Source organism: Selaginella moellendorffii, unplaced genomic scaffold (assembly GCF_000143415.4).
Source record: "Selaginella moellendorffii unplaced genomic scaffold, v1.0 SELMOscaffold_54, whole genome shotgun sequence".
Classification (NCBI taxonomy): Eukaryota; Viridiplantae; Streptophyta; class Lycopodiopsida; order Selaginellales; family Selaginellaceae; genus Selaginella; species Selaginella moellendorffii.
In genome coordinates, this window is record NW_003314315.1 from 369,013 (window position 1) to 396,804 (window position 27,792).

A 27,792-nucleotide genomic window follows, 5' to 3' on the forward strand; every position below is an offset into this window, starting at 1 on the left:
GGCCTCGTTGCCGATTTCGCCAACGCGATCAAGAGCTGCAAGGATCTCCACAAATGCCAGCTTCTCCACAGCAAGATCCTCTCCGGCCCCTGCAATCACGACCGATACCTCTCCAATCTCCTCATCGACACGTATGGGAAGCTGGGCAGCATCGAGAGCGCTCGCGCCGTCTTCCACGCGATGGGCGATCCCAATCACTTCTCCTGGAACATCTTACTGGGCGCATTCGCCCAGAATGCCCACATCGACGACGCGAAGACCACTTTCGATCGCATGCCGCAGTGGGATCTCGTCTCGTGGAACGCGCTAATCTCCGCATTTGCCCATCACGGGCATTCGGAGGAGGCCAAGGCGATGTTCCTGGCGATGGAGAATCGCGACGTCGTATCGTGGAGCTCCGTGATCAAAGCCTACGCGCAGTCGGGACTCGTCGATCAGGCCTCGCAAGTCATGGATCGCATTCCCAAGTGGGACGTCCAATCCATCACCGGCATGGTCGCAGCATTTGCCCAGAACGGGCACCTTGACGCTGCGAGCGCGATGTTCGATCGAATGGAAGAACGCAACGTCGTCGTGTGGACAGCGCTCATCACCGGCCTCTCGCTGAGTTACCAGATCGAAGAGGCGGAGACAATCTTTAGATTGATCCCCGGGAGGGACGTGATCGCGTGGAACGCGATGATCACGGCGTATAGCCAAAATGGCGACCCCCACACGGCCAAGCTCCTCTTCGACGTAATGCCAGAGCGCAACGTGGTGACGTGGACGACCCTGATTGTCGTGCTGGCAGACCACGGTGACCTGTGCGACGGACGCGGTACCTACCTGCGGATGCCGCACGTCAACGTAGTAGCGTCCAATGCGATGATCCAGGCCAACGCCCACCACGGTGAGCACGACGCGGCAAAAGGAATCTTTGACGGGATGCGAGAGTGGGACTTTGTCTCCTGGAACTGTCTCCTCACGCTCTACACGGAGGCAGGGAACCTCGCTGACGTGGAGGGCGTCTTCCACGCCATGCCCGACCGGGATGACGTGTCGCGCAACGCAATGCTTGCGGCGTATGTCCGCTGGGGCCACCTGGACAGCGCCACGTGCCTGTTTGACGCGATGCCACGTCGCGGGATCGTGTGCTGGAACACCATGGTCACCGCGCACGCCAATGCGGGCGTCACCGCGCGGGCGAAGTGGCTTTACGACACCATGCCGCAGTGGAATATCCTTTCGGTCACCGCGATGCTCACCGCGTACTCTAACCGGGCGTTTGTAGAAGATGCCGAGGATCTCTTCATGCGGCTGCCGCAGCGCACCGCGGTAGCGTGCAACATTATGATCATGATGTACAGCGAACAGGAGGATCTAGAATCAGCTGTCGGCATATTTTCTAAGATGCCACAGCACGATCTTATCTCGTGGAACGCGCTTGTTTCAGCATATGCCGCAAATGGGCATCCGCTGCAAGCGAGAGTTTCTCTCGATTCCATGCCCAAGAGAGACGTGGTATCGTGGACGACAGTCGTGGCTGGATACACCCAAACTGGTGATATCGACAAGGCCATCTCCACCATGAATCGGATGCCAATGTGGGATCTCGTGACCTGGAACGTGATGATCTCGGCGTACGCAGGGATTGGAAACTGTGTCATAGCAAAGAAAATGTTTGATGACAAGCAGCAGCGGAATCTCATCTCCTGGAATGGACTGATCGCGGCCTACGCCCAAACCGGAAACTTGGCACTCGCGGTAGCCAGCTTCCACAAGATGCCCGAATGGGACTCCATCTCGTGGATCGGGCTCATCGTGGCCTACGCCCAATGCGGCCACGTATCCGACGCCTGTGCGATGTTCGAGGATATCCCTTCCCGCGGGACGCTGGCGTTCTCCGCGATCCTGGGGGCATATGCCCACACTGGGCACCACAGCGAGGCCGGGGAGGTCTTCCGGGCAATGCAGCTCGAGGGCGTACGTCCAACCAAGGTTTCGTACATGGCGCTTCTCACAGGTTTCAGCTATGGCGGGATGCTGGACGAGTGCCGAGAGGCCTTCGTAGGGATGCTGTCGGCAGGGATCTCTCCGGCGATCCAGCACTTTCGCAGCGTTGTCGACGTTATCGGGCGAGCAAGGGACCCGGGGGATGCGGAAGAACTGATCAGAACGATGCCGTACGTGGCGGACTCGGTGGTGTGGACGTCGCTGCTCGGGGCGTGTCGCATGCACGGGGATCTGGAGAGAGCGGCGCTGGCGGCAAGAAAGGTGACGGAGCTTGAGCCCGACATCTCGGTTCCGTATGTGCTGCTGGCCGAGATGATCAAGAGCGAGGGTGGCAGCGACAGTGACGAGCTCGCGAAAGGTATAGATTCATGAACTCGCTTTCGTGCTTTCTTGCTTCCTTGTGTCCAAATGGTGGACTCCCAAGCTTGGAGCTTCGGTAAAGACAAAAGAGATCCCGAGACAAACCACGTCAAGTCAAGGGTGGGCGATTTTAGGAAATCGAGACGGACAGTGATCGCAATCTAGCTTGGCCAGCAATGGCAATAGCAAACGACAGTGATATCTAGCTGGGCCAGAAATGGCAATAGCACGAAGATCTCCACTGCTGCTAGCTTTGCTCTTGGCGATTTCCAGCTCCTCGCTTCTTCACGGCCATCACATCTCTAGCTGCCGTTGCCTCCACGGCGATCCAAATTGCTGGCCCCAGGATCGCGACTGGAAGATCTTCAATGCCTCAATCCAAGGCCGGCTCATCGCGGTCAAGCCCCCGGCATGGCCTTGCCACGATCCCCACTACGACCATCATCTCTGCGAGCTCGCCACCGAGAATTGGAGCGATCCCGCCTGGAGATCCGACCAGCCGGGAGCGATGATGGCCGATAACTGGGAGATGGACGACGCCCGCAACGAGAGCTGCTCCGTCCGCGACCCGAGGAGCTCGCGTTGCGAGCAAGGGTCAGTGCCGGTCTATGCGGTCAATGTTAGTCAAGTCTTCCAGGTGGAGCTTGCGGTGGCTTTCGCTAGCAAGCACAACCTTCTCCTTGTGGTAAAGAACACTGGTCACGACTACCTTGGAAGAAGCACTGCGAGGGGATCGCTCAGCATTTGGATGCATCACTTGCGGGAGCTGCGCTTTCACGGTGATCTTGGCTGTGATCAAGCAGAGCATTGCGACGATCGAGGGCTGGATCCAGCGGCGTATGTGACGATTGGAGCTGGAGTGACTTGGAACCAGCTCTACGAGGCCGCGCTGGAGCACAGGCACGATATTGTGGGAGCTTCGTGCCCGTGGGTTGGAGCTGCCGGTGGATTCGCACAAGGTGGCGGGCACAGCTTGCTCTCTCCAGTCTTTGGCCTCGCGGCGGACAATGTTGTGGAGCTCCAAGTTGTGACGGCTGATGGGAAGCGAAAGGTGGCGAGCGAGTGGCAAAACGAGGATCTCTTCTGGGCGCTCAGAGGTGGCGGCGGAGGTACGTTTGGAGTCGTGGTTTCACTCACTTACAGAACGTATCCGGCTCTCGAGAACGCAATCTTTGCGAGCGTGAATGTGACTGCCAAAGATCGCCCCAGTTTTGAGACGCTTCTCGAGGAGTTTGCACGGATGAATCCGGAGCTTTGGTCTGATGGCTGGTCTGGTTTCTTCAATGTCGGCAACTTTTCACTCTCCTTGAGATACGTGCTTCCAAACAAGACCCTGGCATTCGCTTGCTCCAGCTTGAATTTTCTCCTCGGCCTCCAGCACAACCGGATTCAAACCCACTATTCTCTCAAATCCTACGCATCCTTCTATGAGCTCATTCAGCAAGCACTGTGCGGAAGCGATCCAAGCTGTCCCAACGTTGGCGGGCCGGCAGGGAATCCAGTTCTTCCAGCTTCACGTCTTATCCCAACTCAAGCTCTAAACTCTTTCCCAACCAAAGTCTCTAGAGCACTCGCGAAGATAGCTCTCGACTTCCAAGTTCCAATCGTGGGTGCCCTCGTCGCTGGTGGCCAAGTCTCTGTGCCTCGCGACAGCGCCGTGAATCCCGCCTGGAGAGATTCGCTGTGGCTCGTCATTGTTTCGGTGAGCGCCCCAAGATCACAGAGAAAAGAGGCAGCGACGCTGGTCTCGAGGGCCAACAAGGTGTTGATCGATATCACACCCGGATCTGGGAGCTACATGAACGAGGCCGACTACAACGAGCCACACTTCCAGAGATCGTTCTTTGGAAGTCACTACAAGCGGCTCTACGAGATCAAGCAGCGCGTGGATCCGGGAGGGCTCTTTGTGTGCCATCACTGCGTAGGGAGCGAGGACTGGACCCAGGATCTTAGATGCAAAACTCAGTCAAACAAGTCAATCAATGTCAACAAGATTGACTAAAAGTGACGTAATGCAACCATGATGCGCAGCTGGTGTAGTGGTATCATAGTACCCTCCCACGGTACTGACCGGGGTTCGATTCCCCGGCTGCGCAATTTTAATAAACACGTGGCTTTTGCCACGTGGATAAGTTTTTTTTTTTTGGACATGTCGCCACGTGTTTTACTTCCAAAGAATGTAGGGTTCTTGAGGATGAGGGCGCTGCTTTCCCTGGTGCGCCCAGCCTGTGGTTTCGTTTCTCGAGCGATCTCTCCCTCTCGATCACGCTATGCCACTCATCAGATCTTCACTGCATCGGCCAGAAACCAGCCATGGGGATTCCGTGGATTCACATCGTCGAGGGTTCTGGGCACGGTGTACGAGGACGTGAGGAGGGAGCTACGGTGGAAGAAGCGCAAGAAGCTCATCAGATTGGGGCTCAAGAAGAGGAAGAGGAAGAAGAAGCGCAGGGGGAAGGGGATCTGGGCGGAGCCTTGCAAGGCGGAGCAAGAGCGGCAGAAGGATCACTCGCGCTGCATCATCGCGCCCTACGCCGACGCGCAGATGTGGCCCAGGATGAGCTGCGAGCGCGACCGCCGGCACGTCCTCAAGGCCTTGAACACTACGCTTGTCCACTTCGGCCAGCTCAATAGCACCATGAGAAGGGAGTAGTCGATTGGTAGAGCTAGAGATGGAATGCCAGAGCTTAGATATCGCGGGAGTGGATACCATGCTGGAGAGGCATTTTCTCTCGTGGAGTTTGCTCCTGGCAGCATTTGCCCAGAATGGGCATTTGGAGGAGGCAAACTAGTCAACCATGCTGACCATTGTTGACTTGTTTGACTGGATTTTTGCACCTAAGATCTTGGGTCCTCCCTACGCAGTGATACTGCTTGATCTCATAGAGCCGCTTGTAGTGGCTTCCATAAAACGATCTCTGGAAGTGTGGCTCGTTGTAGTCGGCCTCGTTCATGTAGCTCCCAGATCCAGGCGTGATATCGATCAACAAGCATTGTTGCCTCTCTCCTTTGTGATCTCGGAGCATTCACGAAGGCAATGACGAGCAACAGGGAATCTCTCAAGGCGGGATTAACTGCGTTGTTGCGAAGCACCGAGACTTGGCCGCCAGCGATGACGCAGCCCAGGATTGGAACCTGGAAGTCGAGAGGTATCGTCAGGAGTGCTCGAGAAGCTTTGGCTGGGAAAGAGTTCAAAGTTGGGACGAGACGTGAAGCTGGAAGAACTGGATATCACAGTTTGGATTGATGATTTTGTAGAAGGATGTATAGGATTGGAAAGATTAGTGTGTCTGAATCTGGCTGTGCTGGAAGCCGAGGAGAGAACTCAAGCTGGAGCGAGCCTTGTTTGGAAGTACGTATCTCAAGGGGGGAGAAGTTTCTGATATCGAAAAAACCAGACCAGCCATGAGGTGAAAGCTCCGAATGCACCCGCGCAAACTCCTCGACGAGCGTCTCAAAGCTTGGGCGATCTTCGGCAGTCAAGTCACGCTTGAAAAGATTGTGTTCTCGAAACTGTAAGTGAGTGAAACCACGACTCTCCGCCGCCACCTCTGAGAGCCCAAAAGAGATCCTCGTTCTGGCACTTGTTCGCCACCTTTCGCTTCCCATCAGCCGTCACGACTTGGAGCTCCACAACATTGTCGGAAACGCTGGAGCGAGCAAGCGCCCACAATCTCGCGCCTGTGCTCCATCGCCGCCTCGTAGAGCGGTTCCAAGTCCGATCGCCACATGCGCCGCTGGATCTCGCCCTCGATCACAGCCAAGACCACCGTGAGAGCGCACCTCTTGCAAGTGATGCATCCAAATGCTGAGCGCTCCCCTCGCAGTGCTCCTTCCACTGTAGTCGTGGCCAGTGTTCTTCACGGTGCCAGCGAAAGCCTCCACCTGGGAGACTTGACTAACATTGACCGCGTAGACCGGCACTGACCCTTGCTCGCGAGCCGGGATCGCGCCAATTTCTCGGTGACGAGCTCGCAGAGACGATGGTTGTAGTGGGGATCGTGATGAGGCGGCCTGGCCTTGAAGATCTTCCAGTCGCGATCGTGGGGCCAGCAATTTGGATTGCTGTGGCAGCGGCAGCTAGAGATCCCGGGCTTGTCATGTCGAAGCGAGGCACTGGAAATCGCCAAGAGCAATGCTAGTAAGAGTTGAGCCATTGCTGGTCTACCTAGATTGTGTATTTTATTTCGCGGGAGTGATTAAGATCGTTCTCCGACCACATGGGTTGTCTTTGGAATCTTTACAGATTGACAGCCAAGGAAGCAAGAAAACGAATTCATGGATCTATACATTTTGCGAGCTCGACTGTTGTTGTCAGCATTTGCCCAGAATGGGCATTTGGGGGAGGCATAGATTTTGCTGCGAGAGATCATCGATGATCATCAAGCCAGTGCGTAAGCTGCCGCATCATCATTCACCACAGCCAAATTCTCAAAGGCCATCTTTCCGAGAGCCACATTTTCCCACTTGTGACAAGCACCCAGCACGGTCTTCCACGCCACCGGAGTGACTCCATCGCAACTATGATCTACCATTGCTTTGGACACCGTCGCCACGGCGAGATCCATCTCGTTACTCCGTCCCAGGCCGTCAACCAGGCAATTGTAGTGCTGCGAGCTCGGCGAAACTCCAAACTTGGAGCTCATGATCTCCAAGAACTTCGAGCACAGTCTTACATCACCGGCGTGGCTGCAAGCCGAGAGGATGTGCACGAAAGTTATGGCGTTCGCTGCTAGCCCCTCGTCGATCATCCTGTGGAACAATCCCACCACCGTGCGAGCGTCACCTCTCCTGCTGAATCCCGCCATCAAAGAGTTCCAAGTTACCGGATCTCTCGTCTCCATGGCCGAGTCGAAGACGAGCTGGGCGTTTTGCAAGCTTCCACACTTGCCGTAGACGTCGACGAGGCTGTTTGCTACGACGGTGTTGGCCTCGAAGCCGGACCTCGCGACGTGAGCATGGAGAAGCTTGCAAACTTCCGTCGATGGAACGCAGGAGCCACAGGCCTTGAGAGCTGCGACGAGAGTGAAAACATCCGGCTCGACTTGCTGCTCGTGTTTCATCCTGGAGAAGAGCTCCAGTGCCATGCCGGGCTCACCGGTTTCTACACACCCGAGTATGATCGAGTTCCACGAGACCACGTCGCGGCGAGAAGTCTCGAAAACCCGGCGAGCATCGTCCAGGCTTCCACACGCTGCGTACGAATCCACCAGGCCGTTGTGGAGGATGCCATCCGAGCTGAAAAACCCGGCCGTTGCTGCTCGAGAGTGAATCGCCATGACCACCTCCAGGCTCCTCACTTTGACGATCTTTCCAGCGGCGAGCTCGCCATCTTCTCTCGATGCCAGACCGACGCAAGCTTTGAGAGCAGCACTGAAAGTCCGGCCGTTTGGTTCACAGGCTTCTTCGATCCGAGAGAAAGCCACCAAAGCCGATTCTTCCATCCGGTTCTCCGCGAAGCCGAGAATGATCGTGTTCCAGGACACCACGTCTCGGCATCGCATTCTCGAGAAGACCCTGTAAGCGTCGTCGATGCTTCCACACCTCGAGTACATGTCCACCAGCGCGTTTGCCACGAACAAGTCGGAGTCGAAGCTTTCCACTCGAGCTTGGCGGTGGAAAGCCATTCCTTTCTCCAAGCTCCTCAACTTCACCACCGAGTTTCTTCCTCCATCCTTGCTCCATCTCTCTTCTCTAGCCGCCAGACCAGCGCAGGCCTTGAGCAGCGCCACGAAAGTCCGAGCGTTTGGAGCACAGCCACCTGCGAGCATTCGATGGAAGAGCTCAAAGACTTGGATTTCTTGCTTGGAATCTACGTACCCGAGCATCAGGGCGGTCCAGGAGACGACGTTGGGAGCGCGAATTTTATCCAGGGCTCTGCGAGCATCCACCAGGCCTCCACACCTCGCGTAGGCGTGGACGATCTTGCTGGCAATGTAGACGTTTGCGTCCATTCCACTCTGGATGGCGGCAAGGTGGGCTTCTCTCGCCATCCAAAGGCTTTTGGAGCTGATAGAGCCATCGAGCGCCGCGAGCAAGGCGCAAAATTTCGAGCTTGCGCTCGTTCTTCCCTCCAATCGCTGTGATTTCGTGTTGTTTGTAAGCTCCCCGCTGCTATGGCAAGAACAAGAAGGAATTTCGCCCTTCCACAGAATGGAAATCGGTCAGTCGCGAGCTCCACAGTCTGAATTGAGAGGTTTACCTGCTGGATCGAGAAATGCGACATGGAGTCAAAATGCCCAAGAACCCTAAAATATTGTTCTTCCCTTCATTAGGGTTTATCGGGATCATGCGGGATGCGCCTTCCTTCCGCGTTTCCGCGATCTTCATTTCGGCCGTCGCCGTGCTGATTCGTCTTCTCACAGGCCTCCATTCCTATTCTGGTCAGTTTTCTCGCGAAGAAATCTCGCTTCTTGAATCGGATCTCTTCCAGGCGCTGGAAATCCTCCCAAGTATGGAGATTACGAAGCGCAGCGGCACTGGATGGAGCTAACGATCAACCTGCCCGTCTCGGACTGGTACCGCAACACTACTGACAACGATCTTGGCTACTGGGGCCTGGATTATCCTCCTCTCACGGCCTACCAGAGCTACATACATGGAGTTTTCATGCGAAAGTTTGACGAGCAGTCGGTTGCTTTGCATTCTTCCAGAGGCTATGAATCTCTCCACAGGTATTTCATGATCTAGTTGCCTTTCTCCTTTTCATTTCTCTAACTTGCAAGTCTGGGCAGCAAGGTTCTCATGCGATGGACTGTGGTGTTATCGGACCTTGCTATTTTTTTCCCGGCAGCTATAGCTTTCGTTGCGGCTTATTATCGCCAGAGAAGTCATGAAGAGCGTGTCTGGGTTCTAGCGCTTATTCTGTTGCAACCGGCTCTGATATTGATCGATCACGGACACTTTCAGGTTCTCTTCTTCCTCACTCTTGTTTCTAAGTTTTCTGGCATTGCGTTCTTCCAGTATAACTGCCTGAGCCTGGGATTGGCGATTGGTGCCGCGGCAGCAGTCATCTCAAGGTGGGAGATAGTAGCGTGTGTTTTATTTTCATTGTCGCTTAATCACAAGCAGGTAAATCCGACTATAGCTCAACAAATTCTCATGAATGCGTACTTTTGCAGATGAGCATGTATTACGCTCCCGCGTTCTTTTCGCATCTCCTGGGGATTTCTTTGAGAAAGAAGTACCCGGTGCTGAATGTTTTGAAGCTTGGAGCTGCCGTTTTATCGACTTTTGCTCTTTGCTGGTGGCCATTTTTGCATTCCAGAGAAGCAGTGTTACAGGTAATCAAACCATCGGTAATACCCGTGCTTTACATGTTTCTACACAGGTTCTGAGTCGCCTGGTTCCAATCCATCGGGGATTGTTTGAGGACTACGTGAGCAATTTTTGGTGTGTTTCTAACCTGCTCATAAAGTGGAAACAGCTGCTCCCAGATCGAGTGCTTGTTCAGCTTGCGTTCGTGGCCACTTTGGCCTGTATACTGCCGTCTATGCTTCAGCAGATACTCAGGCCAAGCAGGAGAGGCTTCCTCCTGGCGATGTTCAATTGCTCGTTTGCCTTCTATTTCTTCTCTTACCAAGGTGACTATCTTCGATTGGTATTTTGTACCGCTGACTTGCTAAAGCTTTTGGTTGTCAGTGCACGAGAAATCTATTCTTCTTCCTGTAATTCCGGGAACGCTTCTCGCTTTAGATGAGCCACTCGTTTGGAGATGGCTGATACCAGGTGCACTCATGTCCATGTTCCCTTTGCTCGTTCGAGATGGTCTCCTGCTCCCATATTTCGCGTTGCTGCTGCTCTTCTTCCTCGGTTTTGTTCCACTCAGGAGTTTCAACCCAGTAGCAGCATCCTCACTGCTTGGTGGCTTCGTTCTTCATCTCACTTATCTGCTGCTGGATCCACCTGCGAGATACCCATACCTTTTTGAGGCTTTTATTGCAGCCTACACATTCGCATACTTCGCCGCGATCTTTCTGTACACAAACTACCGCCAGTGGTCCAGGAATCGAGTTTTATCGTCTACACAAAAACGGAAAAAAAAAGTATGAGTTGACACAGGTACGCTTTATCTAGAATTTCCTGCATGTACTGACATTAGTTTTGTAGTACTAACTGAAGATGAGCGCTTCTTAAGCCGTTGTTTCCTTCCGCGTCAATTTGGTAGGGACGCGTCTTAATAGCAGTTTCCTTTTCGTCTCCAATCCGGCATGAATAGGTCGGTTCTCTGTGGATCCTTTGTCCCTGCCCTTCTTTCTCAAGTTGCATCCTTGACTTTGTTTTAGAATAACAGCAAGCAAATGTCTGATCGTGTCGTCTGAGTTAGCTGTCCCCTTCTCGGTTCCGTCTTTCTCTTGAGACGGCGCTTTCTCTACGACTTTGCTCACAATGGTGTTCTTCATCCTCCATTGTTATTCTCCTCTTCGGTTCCTCTTCTGAATTGCATTCACTCCTATCAGCATGCAGGCCTTTTTAGTCCTCCTTTTCAATCTCGCTTTTGCGAGTTCCCTGGATTTTAGAATTATTCACAGATACTCGGATGAGGCAAGGGGGCTCTTGGGTCTAGGAGAAGAGCCAGCTCCTCCGGTGAGAGGCAGCTTAGATTACCACAGGCTGCTGCTCAAGCACGACCTGTCAAAGCACGGCCGAGAGCTGCTCACTGGCAACGACAGTCTAGCGCTACTGCAAGGCAATTATACTGAGGATCTGGGACCGAGGTTCGGAGGGTAAGGTAGACGATCTCTTAAAGTTTTTCATTATCCAATCGAATTCGCTTCTCTTCTCACAAATCTGTTGCTTTCAGAATTCACTACACGTTTGTGGATATAGGCACTCCAAATGTTTCTTTTCTGGTGGCACTTGACACTGGGAGTGACTTGTTTTGGGTTCCCTGCGACTGTAAGCACTGCCAGTCCGTCTCTCCATCGGAGTTTCCCACTTTGGTATGTGTTTCACTAGAAATTGTTCTTGAAGGTTTGACCGTGCCTTTCAGAAGAAGAGGCTTACATACTTCACAACAAACAGTTCGACGACCAACAAGCTACTCACTTGTGGCGACAAGGCTTGCTCCAGCAGCTCGTGCACCGGCAACTCCTCAGTCTGTCCATACACGGTTAGATATCTTTCAGAGAACACTTCTACGTCAGGAAAACTAGTGGAGGATGTGATTCACCTTTTCAAGCCAGCGACAAGCTCTGCCATTACTGCCAGAATCATTTTTGGGTGAGGATGTTTTCCATTCTTCAGAGCTTTTCTTGACTATTTGCAGCAAACAGGTGTGGGGAGCAGCAAACGGGATTGTTTCTACGTGGTGGTGCTCCCAATGGACTCCTGGGATTGGGGCCGGGAGACGTGTCGCTGCCAAGCATGCTCGCCAAAGACGGTCTCATAAACGACACATTTTCAATGTGCTTTGACACCGATGGATCGGGACGGATTCTTTTCGGTGATCGGGGAGCTAAATCGCAGCAAACCACTTCCTTCATTCCAAACTCTGGCGTTAAGTAAGTGATAGTTGAGTTTTCGTTTTTGAGCCAGCTGCGATGAAACATTTTGCAGAAGTGCATACGATGTTGGTATTGAACAGTTTACTGTTGGCGGGCGAAACATCACTTTTAGAAGCTTCAATGCACTCTTTGATACCGGGACAACGTTGACGTACCTTCAGTCCGATGCCTACCAGCGTGTGACAGAAGCAGTAAGCCCAGTTTAAAACTTTGTTTTTGTGTGCCAAACATTCTCCTGGTGACGCAGTTCGACAGCCAGATCAATCTCAGAAGAATAACAAACGTGGACTTGTCCCCTTATGAGTATTGCTACCGATTGAAGTTAGTCTTTGTTTGAGTTTAATCTTTCGAGCCGGTCTCACACAGACTTGTGTTTGTCATGCAGCGGCAACGAAGATACAGTAACAGACATTCCAGCACCATCATTGTCGCTAACATTTCAAGGAGGAGGGAATTTTTCTGTGGTAGATCCTCTGGTGTTGGTCATCGGCTCGGACGTAAGTTATCTCTCGGTGCTTTGTTTAAACGAAAACTCAAATCCATTCGTTGGCTTGCAGAGTAGAGTACTGGGATTTTGTTTAGCGGTTCTCGAGAGCAACTTTCCCATCATCGGCCGTAAGTGCTGCGTTTTCGCTAGAATCAAGCTGAGAAAACCTTTGTGTACTGCGCAGAGAACTTCATGGGAGGCTACAGATTCGCTTTCGATCGGGAGCGCTCGACGCTGGGATGGTCGCCCGCCAATTGTAAGTGTTCGCTCCATCTTCTCCAAGTTTAAGCTCTCGCTCGGCTTTGTCTCGTCCAGGCTATCATTTGGAAGACGGGGCATCGTTCGAGCACACTCCATCGCCGATCAATCAACCCGTCTCCCAGAATCGAAACGACAACAGTCCATTCCTCAAGCCTCCACAGCAGGAGGCGGCCGCGAGTTTTGGTATCACCCAAACTTCCAGCGTTTTCGTCGTTCTATTCTTCCTGTTCATCCTATTTTGAAAAGTTGGATATTCTATCGAGATTGATTTGTATCCGTTGGATCCAATCTTAGCCTTATCAAGGGCTGGGATGTTCTCTGACCGCTCTGACCAACCAGTCAACAATGCGTGGTGGACGAGGTTTGGTGGGCTAGTGAGGAATGACGTCGCGATTTAGGGTTCTTCAGGCGTGCCTCGCGTGTTCCTCGTGAGATCTTCCATCGCCAAGCTCAATCGAGGTAGCAAACCGTAATTCCATCCTCCTCTAAGGCCCTCGTAGCTACATTCATCGATTCATTCTCATCTTTCCTTGCTCCTGTCCCAGGGCAAGCCGCAGAGGAGGAGCTATGGCGCCAGCGACGTCCCTGGAGAAGCCGGCCTACTACTGGGGCGACGAGATCTCCCCGGACGACTTCTACGCGCAGCAAGGCGTGCGCCACGCCGAGTCCCACTACACCACGCCGCACGGTACGCTCTTCACGCAGTCCTTCCTCCCGCTGGACGCCGCCGCCGCGCCGCGCGCTCTCATCTTCCTCACCCACGGCTATGGCAGCGACAGCGGCTGGCTCTTCCAGTCCATCGCCATCACGCTCGCCCAGTGGGGATTCGCGGCCTACTGCGCGGACCTCCTGGGCCACGGCCGCTCCGACGGCCTCCACGGCTACGTGTGGGACGTGGACGCCTTCGCCGACGCAAACCTCCGCTACTTCCACTCCGTCCGCGACAAGCCCGAGTTCTCGGGCCTCAAGAAGTTCCTGTTTGGCGAGTCCATGGGTGGCGGCCTCACGCTGCTCATGTGCTTGAAGGATCCAAAGGGCTGGGATGGAGTGATCGTGACGGCGCCGCTCATCGTCATCCCGGAGCTCATGCAGCCGTCGAAGCTCCACCTGTTTGGATACGGGCTGCTGCTCGGGCTGGCCGAGTCGTGGGCGGTGATGCCCGAGAACAACATCGTGCGCAAGGCGATCAAGGATCCGGCGCGGGGGAAGCTCATCGCGTCCAACCCGAGGAGGTACAAGGGGAAGCCGAGGGTGGGGACGATGAGGAACCTGGCGAGGATGTGCGAGTACTTGCAGAAGAATGTGGAGAAGATCGAGATGCCGCTGCTGGCGCTCCATGGGACGTCGGACGTGGTGGCGGAGACGGAGGGCAGCCGGATCTTGTATGACAAGGCCAAGTCGCAGGACAAGACGATCAAGATCTACGAGGATTACTATCACTCGCTGCTGCAAGGGGAGCCCGAGGAGGCGCGCGCGGTGGTGTACGGGGACATCAAGCAGTGGCTGGACGATCACTGCTAGAAAACCTCCGAGGATGACGAAGCATCTGTAGAAGTATATTCCTTGCCTGGAGAATATTCTAAGCATATTCGATTTATTTAAAAATAATTAAGGTTTCCATTAGTTGCTCAATGCACATTCGCCGAGGAAAAGAGAATGCCAGGACACTGGCACCTGAGGTGTGAGTGACTGGGTGTGTCCACTTCGCTCCATCAATGCGAAGCTATTGTGCTTATCATCATCGTTTAGCAGAGAATTGGACGAAAGAAAAGAGAAATCCACGAGCCAGCGATTCAAGAACAACACAGAGTGGAAAGTTTGATCCAGGCGACGATGAGAAACATATGGGTAAGTTCTCCCTCCCTGTAGCGAATCCAGTGCTCTAGGCCGATACCACGACCATGAATGGCAATGGATTCAGCAGCTCCAGCAGGAAGAAGCCCGCAATTGAGATTGGCAACCCCTCGCCATCGCCGGCCAGCAGCAGCGAGCAGCAGACGGATGATCGCCACAGCACAGCCACTCCCGCCGGGGACGAGCTCGGGCGAATCTTCGCCGTCTCCACCCTCGACACCGCCATCCACTCGCTCCAGTCCATCGTCCAGTTCCATTTCGACAAGACGATCCAGAAGAAGCGCGGCATCGACGCCCAGAAGAAGCAGCTCTGGGCCCTCCTCGCCGCCTTCCTCGTCTTTCTGGCGCTCCTCTTCGCCAGCGTCGCCGCCACCCCTCCCGGCCGCCTCCAGTGCCGCCACTGCTGGTCTCCCATTGCGCTCGCCTCGCTCGGCCACGCCGTGATCTACGCCGCAGTGTCGCAGACTGTGCGCGTCCTCAATGGCCTCAAGTTCCAGCGCCACTGCCACAAGCTCACGCTTGGGCTCGCCGCCGCCAAGCTCGCCAAGCTCCGGGCTCTGCCCAGATCGCTGGTGGCCACCGTGGAGGACTGCGAGTTTGAGGTGCCGTACCAGGAGCCCGTGGCGTCGTACTACGCTAAGTTCACGAGGAGGTGGGCGGTTTACGCGGCGTTCTTGCTGCTCACGCTCGCCACCATGGTTGCCTCCACGGTTACCATCTTGTGCCTGTGATCGAGGAGAGAGTCTTTCGAAATCTTGATTGAGTGGCTTGAATATTCACAATCCTGGATCTCCGATGACTAAACGAAGTCAAACCAGTCAGCTGGAGAAAAGTATCCATTGGTATTCATTGGACCGTAACAGGATGAACTTTATCTCCGCATTAATCTCCAGGAGGAGAAGACAAGCCATCTGTGCCTGAATTGCTGCATTGAATCAACATTACTAAGCTTGTGGGGGGGACATCCATTCTCGCTGGCTGTGACATCGCAAGCTCCTCAAAGGCGCGAAATCGTTTTCGTGGATTTTTATGCTAAGTTTGTGGTCTCTGATTTAAAGGTGCCAGTGGCCGTTGGCCTTCGGTATAAAGCGGTGAGCTCTTCCCCGATTTTTTGTTCTAGTCGCTTCGTTTTTTTCGAGTGCTGATTTTTGTTTTAGTCGCTTCGTCTTTCCTGGTCTCGGGTGAGAATCCCGCTCATCGCAATGCAAGTCCTTCGGTTCGATCATCCTCATGATAGCTGCGACGACTTTTCCCACAAGCCGTCCTGAACACGACTCCCTTCGCCAGATGTTTCAGAATTTCCAAGTGTCTCTACTTGAAATGCTTTCGTGCCCGCTGGAGAAAAAGAAGCACAAAGAAAGCTCCAGTCATGGAGGGCCGGTAGGTTCATGACACTGACAACATCTCCTTTATGTCTTTCCAGGGCACGCGACAAAGTTGATGCGTCTTCTAAAGAAGGACCTGTAAGCTGTTGCAACAGAGCTACAATCACCATGTTGCTCAAAGTTAATGTTGCTCAAAGGCAACTTTGAACAACATGGTGAATGCAGTAGCAATCTCTGGAACGAAGAGAAAGCTCCCACAATCCAGAACATATTGTCCCCAGGGTAAGTGGTCATCTTCAAATTTACTGGCTAGAAGAAAGCTCGTTAATTGAGAGATACGCGTGCGCTCTTGCGAGGTGGAAGAACACCGGGAGGAAATACACTAGGAAATCCAGCCTCTGCCTCAGTCTTTTATTGAGGTTTTCTTCTTTTTTGGACCGCGGCTCTATGAAACGTGCAGCTGCGGCAAACTTTTAGCACGATTCACAGAACCATTGAGATCTTTTATATTTCATCTTCCAGAGCAGCAAAGGAGAAAATCTTCAAAGCCTCTCAGGAGTAGAGAGTGGAATTCTCCAAAAGTCATTGGTGTGGTCAAGGACAATTGGGATCAATCAGGTAAGTCGACTAGCCAGTCCACGCATCTGGAGACAAGTAGTCCTTGAAAGCGTGCATCCTGGCCAGGGTCTTGGCCGGCAGCTTGTTGGACAGCTGCAGCTGCTGGCGGCGCCGCCCTTTGACCCCCGCCCGCCAGTCGAGCTTCTCGATAAACGCGTGACGCCGCCGTTGACTCATCCTCCTCTCGTGCGGATGCCCCTGGAGCAGCGATCTCCACGTCGGCTCCCTCATCCACCGCCAGAGGTACCGCGGCCGCCGCCGGTTCTCCATCACTCTCCTCCTCCACCGCCGCTTGGCGTCCTCGAGCCTGTGTACCGCGGCATTTAGATTGAGCAGCAGCACGTACGCGGTCTCGTTCTCCGGGTTGATCTCCAGCGCGCGGATGGCGGCCTCCCGCCCGAGCTTGACGTTGGCTAGGCCGCCGTGGAGCCGGCAAAAGCCCAGCAAGCTCGTCCACTCCACGTCCCCGGGCTCGTACTCCATGCTCTCAATGAGCTCTTTGGCAGCCCCCAGATGCCCGCCCCGCCCAAAGAGGTGGATCAAACACCGGTAGTGCGCCAAGCTCGGCCTCATCCCATAGTCCGAGATCATGGCCTGGAAGACGCCGCGGCCACAGCGCGCAACGCGCGATCTACCACACGTCGCAAGCACGCTCGTGAACGTCACCTCGTCTGGGGCGAGCCCCTCGAGTTGCATGGCGCTGAAGAGACGGAGAACCCGTGGCGTGTGCCCGTACAGCCCGTGCGCCGCGATGAGCGCGTTCCAGTACACGGGCTCGCCGCGCGGCGTACCGCGGGGCGCCGCCGCGGTGTTGCCGTAGCGGGACCGCATCGCCGCTGCGTCGCCGCAGCGCGCGTACATGTTGACCAGCGCCACCTGGACCGAGGCGGTTGACTCGAGTGCCGGGGCCGTTGACTTGAGCTGTGCGTGGACTCGCTTGCCCAGCTCGAGGTCGCCCAGCCGCGCGCACGCCCCGAGAATGCTCGTGAAGGTCACCTCGTCGGGCTCCAGGCCCCGGACTCCCATGGCCGAAAAGAAATCCGCGGCTTGGCGGTCGGATCCGAGCTGGGCGTAGGCGGAAAGCATTGCGTTCCACGAAACCAGGCCCCTCTTCTCGACCGGGATGCTCTCGAACGCTTCCTTCGCTCGGGAGAGGCTCCCACACTTGGCGTACATTGTAATGAGCGTGTTCGTCAAGACCCATTGCGAGCACGGTTGCTCCATCGTGTTAGACGGTTGGGAGGAGAGGAATCTCTCGTGGATCTTGGAGCCCAGGTCGAGAGCTGGGGGGCCGATCAAGGAACATGCCGAGAGGACGCTGGTGAAGGTCAAGTTGTTCGGCTGGATGCTTTCGGCTGTCATTTGCTGGTAGAGATCCAGTGCTTGAGCAACGTAGAGATGGCCGACTTGTACATATGCTGCGATCATGGTGGTCCAGGCGAGAGCACTGCTTCTTTTGGGTTTTTGCAAGATCACGTCTCTAAAGATCCTCTCGGACTCTTCGATCTGATTAAGCTTTGCATACGACTTGATAAGACCACAATAGATTCCATCGTCGTGTTGCATGCCACTCTCGACAATCACGGCATGGACGAGATTCAAGAGCCTCAAACTCGAGCAAGACGTAACGATCGTAGAGAATGTAAACTCGTCTGGAAAGACTCCCTCGCAGCACATCCCGTGATATAAATTGATTGCATGGGTGTTATGCCCAGTTTGGGCATATGCCGCAAGCATTGCGTTCCACGAGATAACGTCCCTCTCTTTCATCCTATCAAACGTCCCTCGAGCTTCCGCCACCTTCCCACACTTTGCATACATGTCCAAGAGCGCGGTCTCGACAACGAGATTGGAATCCAAGCACCCAGAAGAGATTTTTTCGTGGATAGCTTTGCCAGTTTGGAGATCGCCGGAGGCGGCACAAGAACCCAAAACGCTCGCGAGTATAACGCAGTCGGCTTTCACCACCATTGTCTTTGTTTCTTGCATTGTTTGGAACAAATCTATCGCTTGTTTGTGATGCCCGGACTGGGCATACGCCGAGATCATTAAACCCCACGAGTAAACATTGCGTTTGCTCTCGGGAATTCCATCGAAGGCCCGTCTTGCCTCGCCCAAGCTGCCGCATTTCCCGTACATTTGCACGAGGAGATTCCCGAGGAATGGGTTCTGAGACTGGCCAGTAGAAACTATGTGAGCGTGGACGCGTCGGCCATCTTCTAGAGCTCGAGCCCGACCACATCGCCTCAAAAGCTCTGCGTAAGAGGAAGAGAGCGCAGAAGTCCAAGAAGAACAAGAAGAAGATGAAGAGGAGACGACAAGATCTAGCGTTTGCTCCAGACTCCGATGGGCTGCCACGCACAAAAACCTGCGAAAAACTTGAGGCAGCCGAGAAGATGGATCCAAGCCCTTCATAAAGAAAGAAATAGTCCAGGTTTCTTTTTCCTCCCTTAGATGGAGGAAAATTGACGAAAGCCCAAGCTAGGAAACTATTTTACGATCGACTCAAACTCTAAGAGAAGAGATCGTGGATTGGTATTATTTTAAAGAGTTACATAGATCCTTGACGACTACTTTGGTTGTCTGGCTTCTCCGAGAGTCGAGCTCCGCAAAGCCAAAAACGATGAGGGCGAGAAGGATGAGATACACGCAAGAAGAGGTTTTTGAATTGGAACAGCAGTGAAGGGAGACATCGTTCTCAGATCCCAATGCGAAGTGTTGCAGGAGTGTTATCTCTCTGCATTGATCAAAGAACACAGTGAACACTGTAAATCATCTGGAGTAATTTACTTGGCGATCGCGATCTCCGCAGTGAATCTCATAGATGACTTGGTCCTCCCCAAGGAGACAAGAAGACCATGCAGAAACTTCCGAGGCGGCGGGCGCAAGATCTGGGGGATTGTCATCGTCGTCGTCCCCATGCACGAAGACGAACCTTGCGAACAAAGAATCTCGCAGTGCCATTGTATGAGAGGGAGGACTTCTTGAGAAAGAAGAAAGAGGGAAGAGAGGAGGAACTAGAAAATGTAATAAACAGAGGTTCAGTCGCCGGAGTTCACGATAGAAATACACGACCACATAGTCTACGTGCCCGTGCCAGGCCGATGTGGCAGCTGATATGGCCGTGGGGCCGAGCTATCCACGCATCCCCTGCATGGTGCTCGTGGAAGCCACGTGGACGAGACGTTACTCAAGTATGCTGACCTACTTTGACTATGGTTGTTCATGCGATCATGGCCAGGATTTAACTCCTAAACTCGCTTGGCAGTGTTGAGAATGCTAGTATTAGCCTTGAGAGCCGTGATAATCAAGTCTTCAGAGGTCCAGCTGTTTGATGGCACCGACGTCTTTGACACATTGATCAAAATCAAACTCAGCTATCTGGCTGGCAAGCACAGTAAGAGGGTTACTCTAAGTGTGAAGTATGTCTATTTCATTATTGTTCTTAATATATATTCTTTCCTTTCCTTTTACTTCTATTTTATGTGTAGAATTCAATTATTTATTCTGAAATAGTTATTTTGTCACTATTTTTTTATTTGTATTTTTTTATTCAATAATTAATAACTTTATGTTGACAAATTCTCAATTAAATAATGATATCCTATGTGTTTGCTTAAATTTATGATAGGCATAGAAAAAGTGTGGAATAAAAATCAAAGGCACTACTAGCCATAAATGATCATCAAGATTAATCCCCATAAAATAAAAAAGGTCATTCTCAAAGCAATATTAAGAAGGTAAATGCTGAAACAGCAAGTCATCAATAAGTGATGCAAAATTCTCAAACCCATCAAGAAGCTTTCAGATCCATGACTAACCTTTTAAACCTCACGAATTTTGTCAAAAGAAGGTAAATCTTAAGTTACATCTTGTGGACACTACACATTAAGTATAATAACCATTGATAGCATAAAATCCTTATTAACAAAATCTACTAATATTGGAACAATAAACTTATCAAGAACAAGTGAAGAGAGTGTAAAAGAGAGATGAACTTAAGATAGTGCATTAGCATTAAGTATAAAACTCCCCAAGTGATGAATAACCTTATATATATATAAAACTTTAAAGCCCATTAAGCAATACAATTAACCAAGTTCTTCCACTTTAATGATGAAGTAACTATAGTATAATAACCTTTTAGTAATATCTGAGAACTATGTATGTGAACCTTCTTGAACAATTACTAAACATTCCTTTATTATGGAGTAATTTAACTCTATTGGTTGCAATGTATGGCTAATATGTGCAATAAGATAATACTAATTAGACATACTTGTGCTCTCTTGCATCAATACACCCCTGAAACTAATATAAAAAACATCCACATGCAAAATGAAAAGTTAAGTATAGTCAGGATATGCCAAAATTCATCAATAACTCTTTGAGATGCATAAATGCCCACTCGTAGTTTTTAAACTAAATAAAAGGTGATGTTAATGACTTTAACAATGTTTATAATGGTGCAGTATGATGAAAAAAATGATCAACAAAATGATCAAGATATTGCACCTTACCTAGGAAGCGTTTCATATCATTTACACATTTTGGAGTAAAGAAATTAGAACAACCACATGTTTATCAATATTAACTTATAAACCTTCATGAGAAATACAATACCAAAGATAAGTTATGTCCTTAGACCCAAGCACACACTTCAACTATTTTAGCTTTAAACTAACTTTCTATAGCCGACCTAACACTTTGTAAACATCATAGACATGCTCCTCCCACGTCCCTTCCAAATGGATCAAGATATTATTAATGAAGTTAGCAATCACCTTCAATATATTGTAAAGAACTTCCTCCATCATTTGCTAAAAAGTTGTTTGAACATTCTTTAAACTGAACAATATCACTAAGAATTTGTACAAATCAAATAGTATATAAAAAATAATTTTGGGAACATCTTCTTTGGCCATCGACACTTGTCAATACCTAAAAACAAGATATAATTTGGTGAACTAACGACTTCTCACTAAACAATCTAAAAGATCATCAATGTAAAGAAAAGGGTACACATCCAAAATAGTCATTTTGTTAACCAACGATAGTCGATGCAACATTAAATACTCTCATCAGGCTTCGTCACAAAATTGTCACGAATGTATAGTAAGGATAGTGGGTAGGTCGGGCATGGTTGCATAACTTATGCATGCAATAACTCTTCATTACTCAAGTGACTCCTCATTCCCAGAAAAATCTCTATATCAAAACCTACTACTGCAACATTAATAGGATATTATTGATACTAAGGCCTCCATCTAAGAAATGAAGGACATCAATCTAGAAAATGCCAATAATGTCGATATGTGTGGCCATCCTTATCACATGTCTAACAGTAAATATCACTATTATGATCATCTCTTCGTCCTCGTCCTCGTCTTTAAATATAGGCAATTGCAATATCAACCTCTATACTCATCTCTCACAGAAAGTCAAAGAGCATCAATAAAGGTGGCTAAAGCAAATACATGCATAAGTCCCACAAGATTTTGATAAAGCACTAGCCACAACATTCCCAATTTAATTCGCTCTAATATATTTGGCTTTGCATGAAGCAAAACGTTTCTAAAATGAATATTAAACTACATCATTGACTTAAATGGCCCTATAAATTCCTAAATTTAAACTTCCTAGGAAGTCATTCAACTTAATATTACTCAAACTCAAGGACATTTAACCCAAAATATCCCAAAACCCTTAATCAATTGGAGAAAGGCTCTTTCCTTTTATAATTGAACATTTATGAATTATTTTTTGAGTCATTCTTTTTGGTTACTTATAAACCTTTGATATAGATAATGCAATTGTTGGAAGGCATCATTATAATTGTTAATATGTCCAAAGGTGTAAAAATGTTTGGGAAAAGACTCCAATTTACATTAATGGTTGTGTTTAAACCATTGTACTATTGCAACATTGTCCCTTAGAGACATATGAGAAACTGTATCATCCCAAGAATGATAAATGGTAAAATGATTAAACCAATGGTATATATTATCCTAAAGATTCCCGTAAAAAAACTCTAGCCAAACATAAGGATTGGCAACAAAAGCACGAGGAGTTGCACCATGTACTATACTATCATTTGAATTTGATTGTTCAATTACAACTATATAACATTAAGCAATTGCACCAATTATTGCTCTAGAGTCAAAGGACTAAACTATTGTTCTACCCTGAAGATGAATAAAAAGAAGAAAAATAAATAAAAAATTTGAAAAGCTACAAAAAGAGAAAGATCTAGATGATATAAATGCTATATCTAAACCAAAAGCAAAAATCCAAACACTCAAGGGTAATCAAAGTTGGCCCCCATTCCACTAATGTAAGTATATAGAATATAAAGATGGGATATAGAATTATGTATATTCAATTAGCCCAAACACCCTAGTTTGAATTGAAATCAATCTGATAGATATCAAAATCCCACTATACTAATATTAGTATATGACAATATTATATATAATTTATATATGATTTAAATGTATTTTTTATAGAGTTATTAAGAATAGAATGTTTATTCAAAAATTTACTGATAGTTAGTTCTATAAGTTTTTATTATCTCTCTTTATTTTAAAAATAAATTTCAAATGGGGAATTAAAAATAACAATAGTGGCATAGTATAAAAATGGAGCTTATGGAACTCAAATAAAAATATATATAGCTTAATTTGTAGTATAGCTTATAGTAAGTGTGCTAATAATTTATGTGAAAGAATATCATATATATATATATATCACAGGAAATCATTATATATGATTATCATATTTTAGATGTAAATAGAGATAAATAGATGTGTTTATAGTCGGCATTAGCCCATGAGAGTATGGGACTTTTGGGGAGGAGGGGACAAGAGGAAAGAGTTGTCATTTAGGTACTTGTTAGATGTTTCCGTATGGGAAGTGGGGGCATGTTGTTTCAATGAGTAGTGCCCTTCAATCTTTCATGGCATGTAGATTGCTGCCATGGTTGTATTCCCCATGAATGCAAGGAGGCTGTGGGTATAGAAGTCTAGTATGGGGAAGAAAAGCCATAGCCATATATAGGCATGGCAATTGTATATGACATGTGACAAAGTCTTTGTTCCTGTTTTGCATAGGGGGCAAAGACAGGCATCTCTAGGCATAACAAGCTATTGTCTTTAGCCTAGTTCGATATGAAGTGTGCGGGCTTATTCAGTATTTTGCAAGGATATGCCTGGTGTAGCCCATGGCATTGTGAATGCTGGGACCAATGATTCTCCCAGTGTTGATGTCATTGAGGTAGTCCTGGAAGTGGGAGTTCCTGTTTGAACCTGCCAACCAGCCTTTAAACGCAAGGCTGATCCATGCCAAGAGAATTGTGGTGATTGGTTGGTCCAATAGTCCATCGAAGTTTAAGCCAAGGCATTCCATCCACTTCCAGCAATCCTTCCACCATCACTGGCTCTTTTAGGCATTGAGCTGGATTGAGTCTTCAATAGCTGCCCGAGCATAGTGGTCAAATGTGTCTCTCCATGCAGAGAGCATGAACTGCATGGTGCACTTCCATGCAACTGGAAGTAGTCCTCTCCATGCATAGCAAGCCATAGGGTGCTCTCTATTTGATGCCAAAGTTGTTGGCAATGAAGGTTTGGTAAAGCTTTTCTAGACAGGACCAACTCGTTACCAATTGGCTGGTGGCCCATGCAACATAGCCATATAGCATCATGGTGCTGACCCTAGCCTAATAGTGCTCCTTTCGTGCATCCCATTGGTAAATGGGTACTTCACGAAGTGATTCAATAGGCTATAATATGTTCTTTCGGATACAACTTCACATTGAACTACTCTAGTGGTTCATATTTGCTGATGGTGGAGGTAATAACCAAGGTACTTGTAAGTGGTAACTTGCAGAACCTCTTGTCCTTGATAGTGGAGTGGGGTGTGTCTTGCTTTCAAGCTGAAGATCACAATTTGTGTTTTGGTCAGGTTGATCCCAAGATTTGTGTCCTAGCAAAATCCCTTGAGGGCTTCTAACTGCTACTACATCTTCTTTTCTATTTAGCAAAGAATAGCAAAGAGTAGCAAGTGGCATAAAGCATGAGATGAAAATAGAGACCAACGATTTGGGTGGTGGAAAGCTCACACTTGGCTAGAAGGCATTCCAATGTGTCTATGTAGATGCCAAACAATGTTGGGGAGAGTAGGCATCCTTTCTTGACACTGGCGTTGCAAGGGATTGCTGCTTGTCTAGTGAGCTTGGCTTGAATGCAGGTGTAAAGGTGCTTTATGGCAGTGATGATGTCAGCTAGTGCACCAAGTTCCCTCTAGCTATTGGAAGAGCAAGTGTCTTAGTACAGTGTCAAAGGCCATTTTAAAATCCACAATGCAGCAGAGGAGCCTGCCTCCTTTTGCATGGGAGTGATCCAATAGGATTCAAAACATAATCAGGTGGTCTGTGTAGCTTCTCTGTGGGTGAAAGCCAATTTGACCCCATGCACGTACATGTGTGGTTTCTGCCCACTACATCAGCTGCTTTTCCAGCATCTGGGCATATAGCTTGGACAAGATGTTGCTTATCATGATGCATCTATAGTTGGACAGGATGGTTTATAGTCCATCTTGTTGGGAAGCCGATGCTGGCTATGTTGTTGAAGATTCCCTTGAGGATGGGGGTGAGGAAATTTTCATTTGCAGCCAGCAGTATCTCTACAGTGAGCTCTTGTGCATCTGGGGCTTGGCATCTTGGCAATTTGCGAATGGCATTGGCAATGTCCTCTATAGAGAAGGTGGCTGTCCTCTTGTGTTGCTGTGTCAAGACTAGTGGCGCAAAAGGGAGGTATGTCACCCAGACCACATTGCTCAATATCATGACTGCTCGAGGTTTGTTATGTGCCCAGGTAGGGTTGGCATGGAAATCCTTGATTTACTCATCATTGACATGCTTGATATATCTTCTTTTCTTCTTTTTGCAAAGCTGCCAAAAAAGTGTTTCTCACCCTTTTACTACCCCCACATGTAAATCTTGTAGTTTAGTGGCAAGTGCTACAAAGTATTCCACGTCCCACCAACAAGCCTTTGGGAGCCTGGTAGCCTGTTTAGGCCGAAAATGTTGGTGGCTGCCGTGACAAAAGGCTTGGACCAAGTGTGTTGTGTGTTGGTTTGGTGTGGGCATGTTTTGTAGCTAAGACTCTCAAAATTTTGGAGACATAAGGTGGACCTATAGTGCCACCTTGAACTAGTAGTGAGATGCCAAGTGGACAGTGGTCTGAGATCTTGGAATCTAGAAAGTCCTAGAGGTGACAGTCAGACTATGGTGTCAATTGCAACTTGTGAGATAAGAGTGTAGTCATTGGTGTTGGCAATATTTCACATCATACATGTGTGTTCCCCTGTGGATGGCAATTTTGTAGGCCTCTCTCAACTAGATATTCCTAGTGCAAAGACACTATGGTCATTAGAAATCACTTCTTGAACTCTTCGTAGTATATGTTCCCACCATTTGGGACCATAGCAGTCGTGGACGAGCCACTCCAGAGCCATGGGAAGAATTCAACAGACGAGCAGAGTACCTACAGCTGTGCCACTTGTTTTGACGAATTCCAACATCCACGTTCCAGTGGGCTCCCAATCTTAGTTTTTGTTTGCCAAAGGCTATGCTCTTGTCCATCGAATCGTGGAGGACATCAATTCCGCATATATATATACACGTACTATTTCCTCTTCTCGATCAAAGAGAATACAATAAAAAAAGCTTTGAACTAGCGTTTACTTCCACAATTCAAGGTCTTTGACCAAGGAATCGATGCCGGATCGAGAAGATCCTCCTTCTTCCATCCCCTGTCTAGCGAGTTCTCCAAGATCGCTGACTTTCTTTCCAAGCTCATCCCGCCTTTTAAACATGAGCTCCTCGATTGCAGCCTCCAAATCGGCCTTGCTCACAACGTCAGTAATGGCGTTACCCAATCTTACCGAAATCCCCCACTCCTCGTCCAAGATCTTCCTCGTCAAGCACTGATCGGCCATTCGCGGCATCGACATCACAGGGACGCCAACGGTGACGCTCTCCAAGATCGAATTCCATCCGCAATGCGTCAAGAAACCGCCCACGGCACGATGCCCGAGGACCCCAACCTGGGGTGCCCAGTCGGTTAGCAGCCCGCGGTATACCGTGCCACCATTAACGTGCTCTAAGGCACCACCGGACTTGAGCGCGTACCGCGCGGTAGCGCCGAATTCCTTCGGCACTAGCTCGAGCTGCTGCGGGCGTACCACCCATAGAAAAGCGATGTTCTTCGTGGATTCCAAAGCCAGGGCTATCTGCTCGAATTGGGCTGCCGGGACTGGAGCAATAGTTCCAAACGCAATGTATAGAACCGATCGAGACTCCTGTTTGTCCAGCCATGGAATTACCTGGTTTGGATCGTCTGGATCGCTCCCAGTGGAGATGTTTAGATGGAGAGGACCCACTGGAACGATGTTGATTCCACATAGCTCAAGAGCTCTCACCGCATTGCCTTCCAGGGCGTGGGAGGAGTTTGCCAGTACGCGATCAGCTTGGGAGCTATACCCCACAGCTTCCACAAAGGTCTTGACAACAATGGCGGCGCTGAATTTTGGATCTGTGGCATGGTGTAGCGTCATGTAGTCCAAGACCTTGAGGTCCACAAGCCCTGGAATCTTCACCACGGTTTCGAGATCTAGCAGTCCAAGTTTTCTAAGATCACCATTCCTGGAAGAAAGCGTTTGGAAATCACGTACCTTTGATCGCATTTTCGGAGATAAGCCTTGGTAAGTTAATATACACCGCAAGCTCGGTCATGGTGGACGTCCAAAACGCGACCCACGGCACGCCCAAGTCCCGGGCAACGTCTCCGCCCCAGCCCACGAGAACGTCGCTTATGACGCACGTCACTCTGCGGTGCCGCCAGCGCGCCGCCACGGCACCGCCCAGCGCCTTAAACTTTGGGAAGAACTCGAGGAAGAGCTTCATGTTCCTCTCCGCTGGAGGCTCCAGCGGCAAATCCTCGTAGCGAACAAACTCCAAACTGTTCTCTCGCTGCCATCCTCCTGGGAGTTGGAGGATCGTGACGGAGATCCGGCCCCCTGTCAGAGAGTGGAGATGGCAACAGAGATGGAGGAGAGGGATCTCATGGCCTTTGAGTAAGAATGGCACTGCGAGAATGTGTATGTGATCCAAGCGCTCTTCCTCCATAGCTCCAACCTTCCAATTAAGACTTGAAAAGTTGGTTTTTTTACTTCTACCAGCGCAAACAATTCCTCTTGTCCTTTAATAGTGCTTCGTGTCACTTGTTGCTCGTTCGCTCACAATGTCCACAATGCTCTCATACGTGGCAGTAAATTATTTCTAACTGTCGTCTTCTTGCTCTTGATTCTTTTAATCACAAAGATGCTTCAT

General features: G+C 49.9%; 8 protein-coding genes and 1 non-coding gene across 10 annotated transcripts; 6 read left to right on the forward strand and 3 right to left on the reverse strand.

The window, feature by feature from the left end:
• Positions 1-273: 273 nt before the first annotated feature.
• On the forward strand, positions 274-2,364 carry LOC9661059 (pentatricopeptide repeat-containing protein At2g35030, mitochondrial). Its single transcript, XM_024687570.1, has one exon. It carries the CDS (start codon positions 274-276, stop codon positions 2,362-2,364), a length of 2,091 nt encoding a protein of 696 aa, XP_024543338.1.
• A 19-nt stretch (positions 2,365-2,383) lies between these two features.
• LOC9661060 (uncharacterized FAD-linked oxidoreductase ARB_02478) lies at positions 2,384-4,447 on the forward strand. The gene has a single exon (XM_002982444.2). It carries the CDS (start codon positions 2,570-2,572, stop codon positions 4,352-4,354), a length of 1,785 nt encoding a protein of 594 aa, XP_002982490.2. The 5' UTR covers positions 2,384-2,569; the 3' UTR covers positions 4,355-4,447.
• On the forward strand, positions 4,378-4,448 carry TRNAG-CCC. The gene has a single exon. It is a non-coding gene; the product is annotated as a tRNA-Gly (tRNA).
• A 1,265-nt stretch (positions 4,449-5,713) lies between these two features.
• LOC112350748 (pentatricopeptide repeat-containing protein At5g27110-like) lies at positions 5,714-8,612 on the reverse strand. The gene is made up of 2 exons (XM_024687530.1): positions 8,555-8,612; positions 5,714-8,495 (listed from the first exon to the last, which is right to left on the reverse strand). The coding sequence occupies exons 1-2, from the start codon at positions 8,576-8,578 to the stop codon at positions 6,735-6,737; spliced, it is 1,785 nt and encodes a 594-aa protein (XP_024543298.1). The 5' UTR covers positions 8,579-8,612; the 3' UTR covers positions 5,714-6,734.
• LOC112350750 (probable dolichyl pyrophosphate Man9GlcNAc2 alpha-1,3-glucosyltransferase) lies at positions 8,584-10,556 on the forward strand. Of its 2 annotated transcripts, none has more exons than XM_024687533.1 (8): positions 8,584-8,735; positions 8,786-9,026; positions 9,087-9,261; positions 9,316-9,423; positions 9,474-9,635; positions 9,683-9,935; positions 9,994-10,413; positions 10,462-10,556. In XM_024687533.1, the coding sequence occupies exons 1-7, from the start codon at positions 8,588-8,590 to the stop codon at positions 10,401-10,403; spliced, it is 1,497 nt and encodes a 498-aa protein (XP_024543301.1). In that variant the 5' UTR covers positions 8,584-8,587; the 3' UTR covers positions 10,404-10,413; positions 10,462-10,556. The 2 variants fall into 2 exon arrangements, with proteins under 2 accessions (XP_024543301.1, XP_024543300.1); XM_024687532.1 differs by having other exon boundaries at positions 8,607-8,735; positions 9,994-10,397.
• LOC112350749 (aspartic proteinase-like protein 1) lies at positions 10,475-12,868 on the forward strand. Its single transcript, XM_024687531.1, has 10 exons — positions 10,475-11,078; positions 11,156-11,294; positions 11,345-11,574; positions 11,628-11,855; positions 11,911-12,049; positions 12,106-12,179; positions 12,244-12,355; positions 12,416-12,473; positions 12,530-12,601; positions 12,661-12,868. The coding sequence occupies exons 1-10, from the start codon at positions 10,813-10,815 to the stop codon at positions 12,846-12,848; spliced, it is 1,506 nt and encodes a 501-aa protein (XP_024543299.1). The 5' UTR covers positions 10,475-10,812; the 3' UTR covers positions 12,849-12,868.
• A 93-nt stretch (positions 12,869-12,961) lies between these two features.
• LOC9661061 (caffeoylshikimate esterase) lies at positions 12,962-14,238 on the forward strand. Its single transcript, XM_002982445.2, has 2 exons — positions 12,962-13,065; positions 13,152-14,238. The coding sequence occupies exon 2, from the start codon at positions 13,174-13,176 to the stop codon at positions 14,125-14,127; it is 954 nt and encodes a 317-aa protein (XP_002982491.1). The 5' UTR covers positions 12,962-13,065; positions 13,152-13,173; the 3' UTR covers positions 14,128-14,238.
• A 2,174-nt stretch (positions 14,239-16,412) lies between these two features.
• Positions 16,413-19,096, reverse strand: LOC9661063 (pentatricopeptide repeat-containing protein At4g18520, chloroplastic). The gene is made up of 2 exons (XM_024687571.1): positions 18,978-19,096; positions 16,413-18,771 (listed from the first exon to the last, which is right to left on the reverse strand). The coding sequence occupies exons 1-2, from the start codon at positions 19,094-19,096 to the stop codon at positions 16,413-16,415; spliced, it is 2,478 nt and encodes an 825-aa protein (XP_024543339.1).
• Positions 19,097-26,076: 6,980 nt separating this feature from the next.
• On the reverse strand, positions 26,077-27,623 carry LOC9661494 (anthocyanidin 3-O-glucosyltransferase 7). The gene is made up of 2 exons (XM_024687713.1): positions 27,135-27,623; positions 26,077-27,073 (listed from the first exon to the last, which is right to left on the reverse strand). Exons 1-2 carry the CDS (start codon positions 27,586-27,588, stop codon positions 26,142-26,144), a joined length of 1,386 nt encoding a protein of 461 aa, XP_024543481.1. The 5' UTR covers positions 27,589-27,623; the 3' UTR covers positions 26,077-26,141.
• Between the last annotated feature and the right edge of the window lie 169 nt (positions 27,624-27,792).

Bases quoted from the DNA above. Each gene is read 5' to 3' on its own strand.
- LOC9661059 (XM_024687570.1), top strand. From the start codon at position 274: ATGCCGCAGTGGGATCTCGTCTCGTGGAACGCGCTAATCTCCGCATTT.
- LOC112350749 (XM_024687531.1), top strand. From the start codon at position 10,813: ATGCAGGCCTTTTTAGTCCTCCTTTTCAATCTCGCTTTTGCGAGTTCC. The intron at 11,295-11,344 runs GTATGTGTTTCA...CGTGCCTTTCAG, and splicing joins CATCGGAGTTTCCCACTTTG to AAGAAGAGGCTTACATACTT. The intron at 12,602-12,660 runs GTAAGTGTTCGC...TGTCTCGTCCAG, and splicing joins GGGATGGTCGCCCGCCAATT to GCTATCATTTGGAAGACGGG.
- LOC9661063 (XM_024687571.1), bottom strand. From the start codon at position 19,096: ATGTCTCCCTTCACTGCTGTTCCAATTCAAAAACCTCTTCTTGCGTGT. The intron at 18,772-18,977 runs GTAGTCGTCAAG...AGTTTTTCGCAG, and splicing joins GGAGAAGCCAGACAACCAAA to GTTTTTGTGCGTGGCAGCCC.
- LOC9661061 (XM_002982445.2), top strand. From the start codon at position 13,174: ATGGCGCCAGCGACGTCCCTGGAGAAGCCGGCCTACTACTGGGGCGAC.
- LOC9661060 (XM_002982444.2), top strand. From the start codon at position 2,570: ATGGCAATAGCACGAAGATCTCCACTGCTGCTAGCTTTGCTCTTGGCG.
- LOC9661494 (XM_024687713.1), bottom strand. From the start codon at position 27,588: ATGGAGGAAGAGCGCTTGGATCACATACACATTCTCGCAGTGCCATTC. The intron at 27,074-27,134 runs GTACGTGATTTC...TTGGACTGCTAG, and splicing joins CTCCGAAAATGCGATCAAAG to ATCTCGAAACCGTGGTGAAG.
- LOC112350750 (XM_024687533.1), top strand. From the start codon at position 8,588: ATGCCCAAGAACCCTAAAATATTGTTCTTCCCTTCATTAGGGTTTATC. The intron at 8,736-8,785 runs GTCAGTTTTCTC...GATCTCTTCCAG, and splicing joins AGGCCTCCATTCCTATTCTG to GCGCTGGAAATCCTCCCAAG. The intron at 9,262-9,315 runs GTTCTCTTCTTC...GCGTTCTTCCAG, and splicing joins TCGATCACGGACACTTTCAG to TATAACTGCCTGAGCCTGGG.
- LOC112350748 (XM_024687530.1), bottom strand. From the start codon at position 8,578: ATGTCGCATTTCTCGATCCAGCAG. The intron at 8,496-8,554 runs GTAAACCTCTCA...ATTCTGTGGAAG, and splicing joins CGCATTTCTCGATCCAGCAG to GGCGAAATTCCTTCTTGTTC.